Source organism: Canis lupus, chromosome 23, assembly GCF_003254725.2.
Source record: "Canis lupus dingo isolate Sandy chromosome 23, ASM325472v2, whole genome shotgun sequence".
NCBI classification, from domain to species: Eukaryota; Metazoa; Chordata; class Mammalia; order Carnivora; family Canidae; genus Canis; species Canis lupus.
The window spans coordinates 34,985,810-34,998,210 of record NC_064265.1 but is presented as its reverse complement, the minus strand read 5'-3'; the positions used below and the strand labels follow the sequence as shown (position 1 = coordinate 34,998,210).

The 12,401-nt window shown below is 35.5% G+C and overlaps 1 protein-coding gene across 3 annotated transcripts in view; it reads left to right on the top strand.

Annotated features, from left to right (window-relative positions):
* PIK3CB (phosphatidylinositol-4,5-bisphosphate 3-kinase catalytic subunit beta) overlaps nt 1-12,401 on the top strand; it is a 203,053-nt gene that overhangs the window by 98,504 nt on the left and 92,148 nt on the right. For all 3 annotated transcript variants that reach the window (XM_035704803.2, XM_025449126.3, XM_035704804.2), the window contains 2 exons: nt 9,406-9,585; nt 12,181-12,351. In XM_035704803.2, coding sequence (XP_035560696.1) covers nt 9,406-9,585; nt 12,181-12,351 — 351 coding nt within the window. The remainder of the gene's footprint in view (nt 1-9,405; nt 9,586-12,180; nt 12,352-12,401) is intronic.

Here is a 12,401-nt window from a genome sequence, read left to right as displayed (position 1 = left end):
CAATTCTCTATTGAGTACTTTACCATGCCTAGAACTATGAAAGATATTTTTTATATATTTCCCACTTTTAAAAAACAACTTTATAAAATATTATTATTACCATTTTATAGTGACAAAAATGAAAGGGAGAGGTTTATTTGGGGAGTGGGTAGGTTTTTTGTTTTTTTTTTTTTTTTTAAATGTCAGGACTTAGACCTGATCCAGGGTAGAGACAGATTTTATCTAGGTGTTTCTGTTTTATTCAGTTCTGCTTCCTTTCCAACAATATGTTTCTAAATATTTGTAGGAACCAATGCAAAAGAAGGAAAGGAGGAGCTGGCTTTCTGGCATTTTGCAGAGAAGATTTATCTAGGTTAAAAAAATTTTTTTTTCTTTTGCTGCTCTCACCTGAGATATGTTTCAGCTAAACTCCAGTTTAAACCAAGATTTGGATATTTTAAAGTCTCAAGATCAAGTTACAATACTATTTAGGGAATTCTGCAGTGTTGGAAGAACTAGAATAGGGAGTTTTACCATTGAAAGGGGACTAGAATTCAACTTGGCTGAAGGCATTTTGCCCATTTAGGTCAGTCTGCATTTCATTACATATGGGGCAGATCTCTACTAGATACACATTTTAATGTAATCATCATTGTAACAAAGTATATGTGAAAATAAATGTTTTGAAATTAGAAAAAAATGGAGATATTGTGAAATCTTACTGAATTCCAAGCATTCATAGAATTTTTCCAATTTCTTTTATTTATTTATTTTTAGTTTTTTTTTTTTTTAAATTTTTATTTTAATCACCTAGTGATCATCATGACAAGTGAGTGTACTACTCAATCCCATCACCTATTTCACCCATATTCCTACCCACCTCTCCTCTGGTAACCATCAGTTTGTTCTCTGTAGTGAAGATTTCCTCTCTTGGTTTCTCTCTCTCTCTCCACAGGTTTCTTTAGGTTTAAAATGAGTCTCTTTTAGCAGTATATAGGAGAGTCTTGTTTTTTAATCCACTCTTTCACCCTGAGTGTTTTGAGTAGAGTGTTTAGTTCATTTACATTCATTGTAATTGTTGGTATATATGTATTTATGGCCATATTATTACCTGCTTTGTGGTTGTTAATAAAGATTTTCTCTGATTCTTTCTTTCTTTCATGGTTTGCTGATTTTGCTTAGTAATACATTTGGATTTCTTTCTCTTTATTCTTTGCATATTTATTAATGGTTTTTTATTTGTGTTACTGTTAGGTTTGTATGTAACCTCTTTGCATTTACCAGTTTATATTAAGTTGATGGTCGTATAGAGTTGAACACATCCTTTACTCTCCTTCCCACATTTTAGGTTGTCATGTTTTATATCCTTTTATGAGTTCCTTGATTGATACTTTATAAAAATATTCATTACTGTTTTTGCGTTTCCTTCCTTCATACTTTCACTTTTGATCTTTTCTTTTTATTGAGTTTTCTGTTTAATATTTCTTGCCTTGCTAGTTTAGTGGTCATGAACTCCTTCAGTTTTTCTTTGAGAAACTCATTACCTTTCTTTGTATTCTGAGTGATAGCCTTGTTAGAGTATTTTTGAGTGAAAGTTTTTTTTGCAATCAGCACTTTTAGTGTATCATTCCACTCCTTTTGGCTTGTAAAATTTCTACTGAAAAATCCACTCATAGCCTTAGGGGGTTTCTTTTGTATGTAACTGTCTTCTTTTGTCTTACTGTTCTTAATTTTTTTTATCTCTATATTTTGCCATTTTAATTCCGACATATCTCTGTGTGGATCTGCTTTTGTTGACCATTTTGGGGGTTCTCTGTGTCTCCTCAATCTAGATATGTTCCCTTCCCCAAATTAGGGAAGTTTTCAGATATTATTTCTTCAAATAAATTCTCTGCCCTTATTCTCTGTCTTCCTCTGGAACTCCTATAATGGGAATGTTATTATTTTTGATGGAATTACTGTGTTCCCTAAGTCTGTTCTTATTTTGTATAATATTGTTGTCTATCTTGTTCATCTTGGTTACTTTCCAGTACTCTGTCTTCTAGGTCATTAATTCATTCCTCTGTTTTTTCCAGCCTACTGTTCATTCCATCAAACATATTTTTCATTTTTTTTTTGAGCCCTTTATCTCTGCTCCATTTTTCTTATTCTCTATATTAATGGTCTCACTGATATCCTCCACTCTTTTTAAAGTCTAGTTAGTATCTTTATGATCATTACCTTAAATTCTCCATTAAGCATGTTACTTAAATCTGTTTTGCTTGTATGTCTGGCCATGGCCTTGTCCTATTCTTTCATTTGGGACAAATTCCTTTGTCTTCATATTTTGTCTGAGCCTCTGTGCCTGTTTCTCTGTGTGTTGAGAGTCAGCTACATCTTCTGTTCTTGAGAATAATGGCCTTATATGGAAAATGTCCTGTAGTGCTCTGCAGTATAGTATTCCCTGTTCCCCAGGGCCTGGTGCTTCCAGTAGCATTTCTCTTGTGTGCTGCGTGTGCTCTACTATCATGTCCTGGCCACTTTATCCTTCAGATCAATAGTCTACAGAGACTCTCTTTGCTTGTTGTGAGTAGTGTTTGGTACCTGGCCCAAATGTGGTGCCTTTTAACTACATGTGCTCTGGTCTGCTTATGAAATAAGATCTGTTGCTATTGCCACCAGAACCAAGGCCTCACAAAACTCTTGGGTCAGGAGACATGATGCTGTCAGGGGTTTTGGCTGGTCCTCTGGATGAGGAGGCCTGCTATGGTGGGACTGAGGTGAGCACGACTGGGAAGGGTGGATCATTAGAGTATGGGGAGCAGGGCTTGGCTTAAGCAAGTCATATGTGAGTGCCAGTGCTGTGCTTTGTTCCCTCAGGTGGCTCTGTGTTTATGTGGAAATTTGGGGAAATGACTCTGTGCCTGGCAGTTCCTTTTTTCACCTGTGGGGTCTCTCTATGGAGGTTGCCTCTCTGGAACTCCTACCCTGAGTTTAGCAAATAGCTCCCTTGCTATACACCATAGGCACTCCAAAGATCTCGGTTTCCATGCTGTATTTCTGTGGTCTGTTTGTTCCACTTTGTCTCCAGGAGTAGCCCCCAATGCCTCTGGATTCTCACCAAGTCAAGCCCACTGACCTTTAGAATTCCAGACGTTAAGCCCCACTGGATTCCTTTTCCCCATGGGCTCTTCTGTGTGATAATTTGTCTTTTGCTTTTCAGTGGTACAGCAGCTCCCTCTGTACTGCACAGGTCATGATCTCTTTCTCTTCTTCTTCTTGTTTTTTTTTTTTTTTTAATATTTTATTTATTCATGAGAGACATGCAGAGAGAGAGAGGCAGAGACACAGGCAGAGGGAGAAGCAAGCTCCATGTGGCGTGGGGGGGAGCCCGATGTGGGACCCAATCCTGGATCCTGGGATCACGTCCTTTGCTGAAGGCAGATGCTCAGCCGCTGAGCCACCCAGGTGTCCTAATCTTTTTCTCTTCTAAGCCTTGTCTCTCCACTTCCTACCTTCTTCTGTGTGGCTTCTTCTCTACTGTTAGTTGTGGAGGCCTACCAGTCTTCAGATTCATTTCTGGGGTATTTAGGAGGATTTGATAATTATCTGTTTTATTCATGGGACCAGGATATCCTCTTCTCTTCCTGTTCTGCTGCCATCTTCCCCTCCAACAGTTATAGACTTTAATGCTGAAAGTAGTTTGAATATCATCTAGTTAGACTCTATATTATATAGTAAATCTTTTCACCATCCCTTATATAGTGTAGTGTCTTTGACCAAATGCATTCAGTACTAAGGGGAGCACATGACCTTATTAAGTAGCATGTTTTCACTTTGAACAAGCACATATTTAAATTTTGATAGGAGATACTTAAAAATTCAAATTAGCCTTTTATGACTTCTGCCCATGTGGTTGTACTTTCTTGTTTTGAATAAGTATCCGATGAGTCTTCCCTTAATTATACATGCCCAGTATTCAGATAGTTGAGATATAGCTATCATAACTCTCCTTAGTCTTTTCTTTTAGCTGAACATTTCCATTTCCCTGAGGAATAAAGTTTCTAGTTCCGTATTGTATAGACTAGTAAAATTAATAAATTATTAAAGAAATTTGGAAAGCTACATAGAGTTCATCATTCTTTGTTTAGGCAAGTAAGATCATATTAAAAAAAAAAAAAATTGGTGCCTGGCTGGCTCAGTTGGTAGAGTGTGCAACTCCTGATCTCAGGGTTGTGAGTTTGATCCCCACATTGGGTATAGAAATTACTTAAAAATGAAATCTTTAAAAATAAATAAATAAAAATAAACCCCCCAATTCATAACTTATTACCAGTATCATTTCATAAGTGAATAAATATTTCACCAACAAAAAAATAGGAGTGGTAATACCAGAATAAAGGATCATTAACATATTGATCATTCATACATGGATTTTTTTTTGGACCTCTGACTTTTATAAAATATTCGCTTTGCCATTTCATCATTACTGCTAATAACCAACATTAGGAAGCAGTATGTAGGAACACTAAACATGAGATGAAATGTAACAAAGTATTCATATAGGTTAAAAAATGGTTTTACAGGATTGTTAAAATAGAGAAATAGAGACAGTAGTTTCTGTGAAAAATGTGAAATTTTTGATGACCACATCATCAGTATCATTTGGTATAGATCAGGGCTTTTAAGAAGCAAGGTAAATATAATCAGAGAACTAACATGGTTCAGTTTTCAAGAACATTAGTCCCAGCAGCTAGACCACAGAGGCATTATTTTTAATTCTGAGAGTCATAGTTTTTAAGGATACCAATAAACTGGAGCATCACTTTCAAACCTGTGTTTTTTTTAAACCTCAGCCAGCATAAGTTATATGAAATTATTCTGTCAATTAAGGGAGGGAAGCATATGGCATTTGAAATAGTTTCCTGTGTGTTAGGGGAACAGGGCAGGTTGTGGAAAGGGTAGAAGGAGGTAGAGACTATACTTTTGGGGGAATTTCAGAGAATATATCAGAAGCATGGGCAGAAATATGACAAAAAATGAAGCACATACAGTAAAACTATGAAGAGTATTTCTTCACCTGTGTAGACGTTATCTGAATAATCACAATTGTCAACACATAGAAGTAGTCACAAATGAACTCTGTTCCTTCCTGCTAAACAGAAGTATCTATCCCATCCATATGCCCATTGTCTTTTTTTTTTTTAATATTTTATTTATTTATTCATAGAGATGCAGAGAGAGAGAGAGAGAGAGAGAGAGAGGCAGAGACACAGGCAGAGGGAGAAGCAGGCTTCATGCAGGGAGCCTGATGTGGGAGTCTCTCCAGGGTCTCCAGGATCATGCCCTGGGCTGCAGGTGGCGCTAAACTGCTGCGCCACTGGGGCTGCTCTGCCCATTGTCTTCGTTAGGTAGTCTCTCATGTACAGCTTTTTTTTTTTTAAAGATTTTATTTATTCATTCATAAGAGACACACAGAGAGAGGCAGAGACACAGGCAGGGAGAAGCAGGCTCCTCGCAGGGAACCCGACACTGGACTCGATCCTGGGACCAGGATCACGCCCTGAGCCAAAGGCAAACACTCAACTGCTGAGCCACCCAGGCGTTCCATGTACAGCTGTTTGTAAGCATTGAGCAATACAATGCAAGTCAACTCTTCAGTAAAATGACAAGTCTTTTAAAGATACAGTATTTTGTGAAGTATTTAAAGGAGATGATGGAAAATTGCTTAATATAGGAAAAACCAGTTGAGTTCTGACTACGTCAACCCAATTAGCAGTTTATTGAAGAAAATTAACATGAATGATGAGACACAGGAGTTCTTTAGAAGACATGAATGTAATAGTTTTAAATTTTTTTTTTTATAAATTTTTATTTATTTATGATAGTCTCACAGAGAGAGAGAGAGAGAGAGAGGCAGAGACACAGGCAGAGGGAGAAGCAGGCTCCATGCACCGGGAGCCTGACGTGGGATTCGATCCCGGGTCTCCAGGATCGCGCCCTGGGCCAAAGGCAGGCGCCAAACCGCTGCGCCACCCAGGGATCCCAATAGTTTTTAATTTTTTTAAAAAGATTTTATTTGAGAGAGAGCAAGCAAGTGAGCACAAGCAAGGGGTAGCAGAGAGAGAGAGAGATAGAGAAAAATAGGCTCCCCAGACTCCCCACTGTGCAGGGATCCTGATGTGGGGCTCAATCCCAGGATCCTGAGATCATGACCTGAGTTGAAGGCAGACACTTAACCGGCTAAGCCACCCAGGTGCCCCAGGATTACCATTGGTCTTAAAGTTTTGAGCTCTTGGTACTTTATACAGTTCCATTATATGAATGTACACTTGAACAATGAGGAGGTTATGTATGCCAACCCCTCTGTACTAAAAAATCCACGTATATCTTTGACCCCTACAAAACTTACCAGCTAATAGCTTCCTGTTGACTGAAAGGATTACTGTTAATATAGATAGTTGATTAACACGTATTTGTTTTAGGTATTGTGTACTGTATTTTTATAATAAAGTAAGCTAAAGGGAAGAAAATGTTCTTCAAATCATAAGAAAAACACATTTACAGTTTTATACTGTATTTATAAAAAAATACGTGTAAAGTGGACCTACACAGTTCAAATTCATGTTGCTCAGGTGTCAACTGTATATCCATTGTCTCAGTGGCATCTCTCTCAGAACTGATGATGAGGAATGTCTTTTCACATATTTATAAAACATTCATATTCCTGTTGTATTTCCTTTCGTCTATTTTAAAATTGTGTCTTACTGATTTGGATAAGATTTTGGTTTTTGGTGGTAGTAATTTTTGTCATTCATATGTGTTGGGAATGTGTTCTTCCTACGTGTGGCTTATTTCTTTTATCCTTTGTTTTGGTAGTTTTATTTTACTTGCTTTTTACTGTCATTCTAGTCAGTGTTCAAATTTTCTTAATTATCGTGTTATACACGTGTATACACACAGAACATATTAAGTTTAACATTGCTTTGTATGAAATGTCAATTTATGTATTTCTGTTGGATATATACCTAGAAACAGAATTGGTGAGTGTGTGTGTGTAATCAGTTTTTAGATACCACCAAATAGTTTTTCTCTTTTCTTTTCTCTTTTCTTTTCTTTTTCTTTTCTTTTCTTTCTTTTCTTTTCTTTTTTTTAGATTTAATTATTTGTTTTGAGAGAAGGGGAGAGAGAGAGACAGAGAATGAGAGAATGGTTGCAAGAACGGGAGGGGCAAAGGGAGAGAGGAGGAATCCCAAGCAGACACTGGCCTAGGGCAGGGACTCAACATGGGGCTTGATCTCATTACCTTGAAATCTCGACCTGAGCTGAAACCAGGAGTCAGTTGCTTAACCAACTACACCACCCAGGCACCCGCAGACAGTTTTTCAAATTTACATTCCTATCAGAAATATATTGAGATTTTAGTTTCTTCACATCTTTGCTAACACTCGATATTGTCAAATTTAAAAAAAACTTTTTGATTTGTCATGTTCCTTTTCATTGAGTTTTAAATTTCACTTAATATGTTTTATTTCTTGGCGTTCTCTTCGATTCTTCTTCAGATATATTTGCTCTTTATTCATTTTCATGTTTTTTTCTTAAAGATTTTATTTAATTATTCATGAGAGACACAGAGAGGCAGAGACACAGACTCCATGCAGGGAGAAGCAGACTCCATGCAGGGAGCCGGATGCAGAACTCGATCCCGTCACTCCAGGATCATGCCCTGGGCCAAAGGCAGGGCGCCAAACCCCTGAGCCACTCAGGGATTCCGCTTTTAATTTTTAAAACACATTAACTATACTAGTTTTCTTTTTTTTTTTTCTGAGTATTATTTCCAATATCTGAGTTTTTCAAGTCCAGTTCTGATTTCTGGTCTTTTCTTTAGATTCTTACTATCTGATAACTAAGAGTGTCCTCGAGTTTTGTATTTCTAAAAAGTTTATGAAATAGTAAATGGGACTCTTAGAATAATTTTATGATGTATTAAGGAGCTTAGGTCTTATTATTCACATCTGTCCTCTTTAAATACAGTGGCCACTAGCCACATATGTACATTTAAATTTAAATTAAGAAAAATTAAAATTCAGTTATTCACACTAGCCACATATCAGGTTTCTCAACCATTTGTGGCTAAGTGCTATTGTATTGGACAGCACAGAATAGAATATTTCCATTTTTAAAGAGTTTTACTTGAGTAGCACTGCTTCAGATACTTATGACCATTTGTATTATGTTAAAAAAGTATCATCTCTTTGTGACTCTCTTTTTAAAGGTAGATTACTTTCTAAGGTAGATGAAGGTTTTGAGGTAGATAGTGCAAGGAGATTAAGACGCTATATTGCTCTTTAGGAGAAAGATGAAGAATTGCTGAAGTAGAAGAATGTTAGTGGAGATGGAGAAGAGTTTACAGTTGGCAACCCAAGGACATAAGATCATTGCTATCTTTTTGGGAAGTGAGGGGAGGAAAGTGGAGTCATGTGACTTTTCAAATGACTCTTTGGATCCTGGCTCATATGGTTTGATGCATATAGCATTAACTCACACAGGAAATTAGGAGGAAAGGGTAAATATACTAGAGAAAATAGATTGGAACGCCCAGTAAATTTAGGTTTAAAAATTTGGAATTTGAAGTCCCTTGTAGAAAAGGGAAGTGACTTCACTTGGTGGAAATATTGCAGAATCAATCTCTGGTCAGTACACAGAGTTTTCTAACGATCACTTGTCCAGAGTAGCAGTTGACTGCTTTAGGAGACAGTGAATTTTCTTAAATTCTTGGTATGTGATCATATGGTGGGAAATTATTTTGCTGGATTGAGATGTTTCAGATGTTATTAAATAACCTTTAACATCTGTACTTTTTGGATTTATGGTGAGCAGATTTGATAATACTCTGTTCTATCTATATCTTCATTAATTAAAGCTTCTTTGTTTTTCTTTACATGTTTATAAAATTGGACTGAATTGTTCATTTATAGTTTAATTAGTATAAAGTATATGTCTCTTCTTAATAGTGACAATATAAAATTCTTAGTATGATTTAACACCGCAGGTTTTTTGGTACCTTTTTCAGAGAAAGATATTTTAGAAAATAAAGATAGTCCCTGAGATATACATTTGATAAACTCTGATGGTAAATTTTAGTTAAATATATGCTTTAGTTAAATATTAATCTTAACTGTGGAATCAGTGGCACTTTGTATAGCGTAAGATAACTTGCGAATAATCAGAAATCTTAACAAATTTATCATGGACACATTATATTTAGAAAATAGGAAAATGTACTGAAATGTTAAATGTAAAGGATATGTATATATAACATACTTTATGTATATGTACGTATTATGTACGGATATATATATGATGTAGTAATAAGTATACATGTAAAAAGTGAGGTTTTTCAGCACAAATATAAAATTGCTCCTTTTTTTCTACCTCCCTTTTTAGGACGTGTTTAGCTTTCAAATATCTCCTAATATGAATCCTATCAAAATAAATGAACTGGCAATCCAAAAACGTTTGACTATTCATGGGAAAGAAGATGAAGTTAGCCCCAATGATTATGTGTTGCAAGTCAGTGGGAGAGTAGAATATGTATTTGGTGATCACCCACTAATTCAATTCCAGGTATGTGTATTAACTGTCAATTTACCAGAGATGTGTGTGTGTGTGTATGTATTTAAGAATTTACATTTCTGATAAAAATGTATTGTTATAGTCAAGTATTTAGAACCTACAGAAAATTCATGATCCTACCTCCCTGTGAGATAACCATTCTTTTTTTTTTTTTTTTTGAGATAACCATTCTTAAAATTTTGGCATACTTTGTTGTTTTACTTGTAGTTCTGTATATTTTTGGCATAATGATTATATGTTTAATGTGTGTATCTAAATGGTTCCTTTCTGCTTTTTTGATTGTTTCAGTGTTATATCATCATTTCCTGTGGCACTATGAATTCTGAATAAAATAAGCTATAGCTGCCTACTATTTTATTGTGTAAACATAATAATTAGGTAGGAAATATTCTGGGGGAAGTAAAATACAAGATTTTTTAAATTAAATGGTCACTAATAAAATTGTATTAAAACTTGTGCTTATCAGTTAACAAAGTCTTATAAATTTTCATTGTGAATTATAAAACTTTTCAGTTTCAGTCTAACATTTATATGTGTAATTGCCCTTCCCTCTGTTGTCTCTTAACTTCCATATATGGTAGGAATTTTGTAAGAATTAGGTCTGACCATATTCAAAAGCTTTCCTCCATCTTAGACGACATACCTTTTTCCATGAAATCATGCGTTCCTTGAGGATAGTGCCTCATATTGTTTTTGGAGTACACTGGAGTGGAATTTAAATACCATGAGGTATGCTATTTATACGATAGGATCCTGGCTTTGCCTTCAAGGAACTTGAAGATATTTTTGTTGAAATTATATTTAGAGACCAAAAAATGGTCATTACATAAAGAATAAAGGCTAAATGCAAAGTTAGAAGAAAATACTAATGGGATTTTAGAAAAATATGTTATTACTCCTACTTGTGGATTTTTATTGTTTTAAGCAAGAGAGAGATAGATATTCCAAATATTAAGTGATGTTTGAATATAAGGAGCTGTGCTTTATTTACAGCTAATTGCAGATTTTTTTACCTTTTCAGATTTTTAGTATGGCCTTTAATTTTTGTGGTTTACTAGGAAGAAAGTCTAGCAGCAATTGTAACTGCTCTGCACAGCTTTGGGAGCTATGGCATTTTGACAATAAGTGCTTGAACTGTATGTAGCCCATGAGAGGAAGAAGGAAGAGGAAAAGTACTTGGTGGTCGTAAAGGAGTGCTGGCTTCTACCCTCTATGTTCTGCTATCTTTTAAGTAGCCTCCTGCTTCTTAACACTTTTGTTTTAACCTTAATTACTGGAGGGTATATTATTTTGCCAAAACTAGGAAATTTTTTTTATTTGTTTTTGTTTTGTTTTCTAGGATTTTTATTATAAAGAAATATAAAGACTTGTATACATTTTTGTACAAGGTCATGAGAGAGGAAATAATACCATATAGGCAAAGGAATGTGAAGGAAGTGGAATGACACATATTTCGTAGTGGAAAATTTTTGATTGAATATATTTATAAAAAAATATATTTATCATAATATGTAACTCCCACTTACAGACCATTCTGGAATTTTTTTTTTTTTAATTAAGTATCTTGTGGGGATTCCTGGTGGCTCAGTGGTTGAGTGTCTGCCTTTGGCCCAGGGCGTGATCCTGGAGTCCCAGGATCGAGTCCCACATCATCGGGCTCCCTACATGGAGCCTGCTCTTCCCTCTGCCTGTGTCTCTCATGAATAAATAAAATCTTAAAAAAATAAAAAGTATTTTATGGTTCTGAATTGAATATAACACACTGAATCTGTGTAGGAAATTTATATTCTTCTGAGGAATGTCTTAGGTTTCTTTCTATTCAGATTTGTTGGGCATCCCTGGTAATGTGAATAACCACCCCTTTTCTTATATGCCTTTGGAAAGTCATCCTGGTCTCATGGAAATAAAACAGAGCATCAGGCTAAGATGGGCAATATGTTTTTGCAAGGGAGATGGTAATGGTTGTCTAGAGCCCTTTGCTGTAAAGAGACCAGGTCTGTTTCAGGGATCCATGGGAAAGTCTAAGATGACTACTTCAGAATGTAAAGAAATGGCACATGTGTACTGCATGTTCAGTTTTACTGACTGATTGGTCAAAGCTTGCACTGTGATATCACAGTCTTTGCCACTCAAGTCCCACCCCTAGAGAGGTAAGCTGATTGATCAAAATGTCAGATACTAAGTGTAAAGAGAAGACAAAACATCTAGACTGAGGTACATATTTTTTAAAGGTTTAGCAAAAAAAAAAAAAAAAAAAAAAGTACAAGTAGATTTAAAAATACTATTTATAAGATGCCATGTAATTAAGCTCTTCTGACTTTTAATTCTTTCATCTATGAAACTTTTACAGGGTTGTTAGGAAAATTCGGTACAAATATTAAAAAGCAGGTGGTTCTTAGGTCTTAAACATTCAATTAATGGTAGCAATTTTATGTTGTGATTTTAATTTCTTATATTTTTGACATTGAGTTGTTAAGATATATTTTCATAGTATATTGGCATAGTGGTGTTCATCTGAATTTTATTCTTCTGTCAATTTAAGTATTTGCTTGGAAGTCTTTACCTTATTCTCTCTTGCCACTGTAGTATATCCGGAACTGTGTAATGAACAGGACTTTGCCCCATTTTATGCTTGTGGAATGTTGCAAGATTAAGAAGATGTATGAACAGGAAATGATTGCCATAGAGGCTGCCATAAATCGAAATGCATCAAACCTTCCTCTTCCTTTACCCCCAAAGAAAATGCGAATTATTTCTGTAAGTTTCACATGTGAACCTTTGGTAACCTCAAAAAGCATCTAATTTTT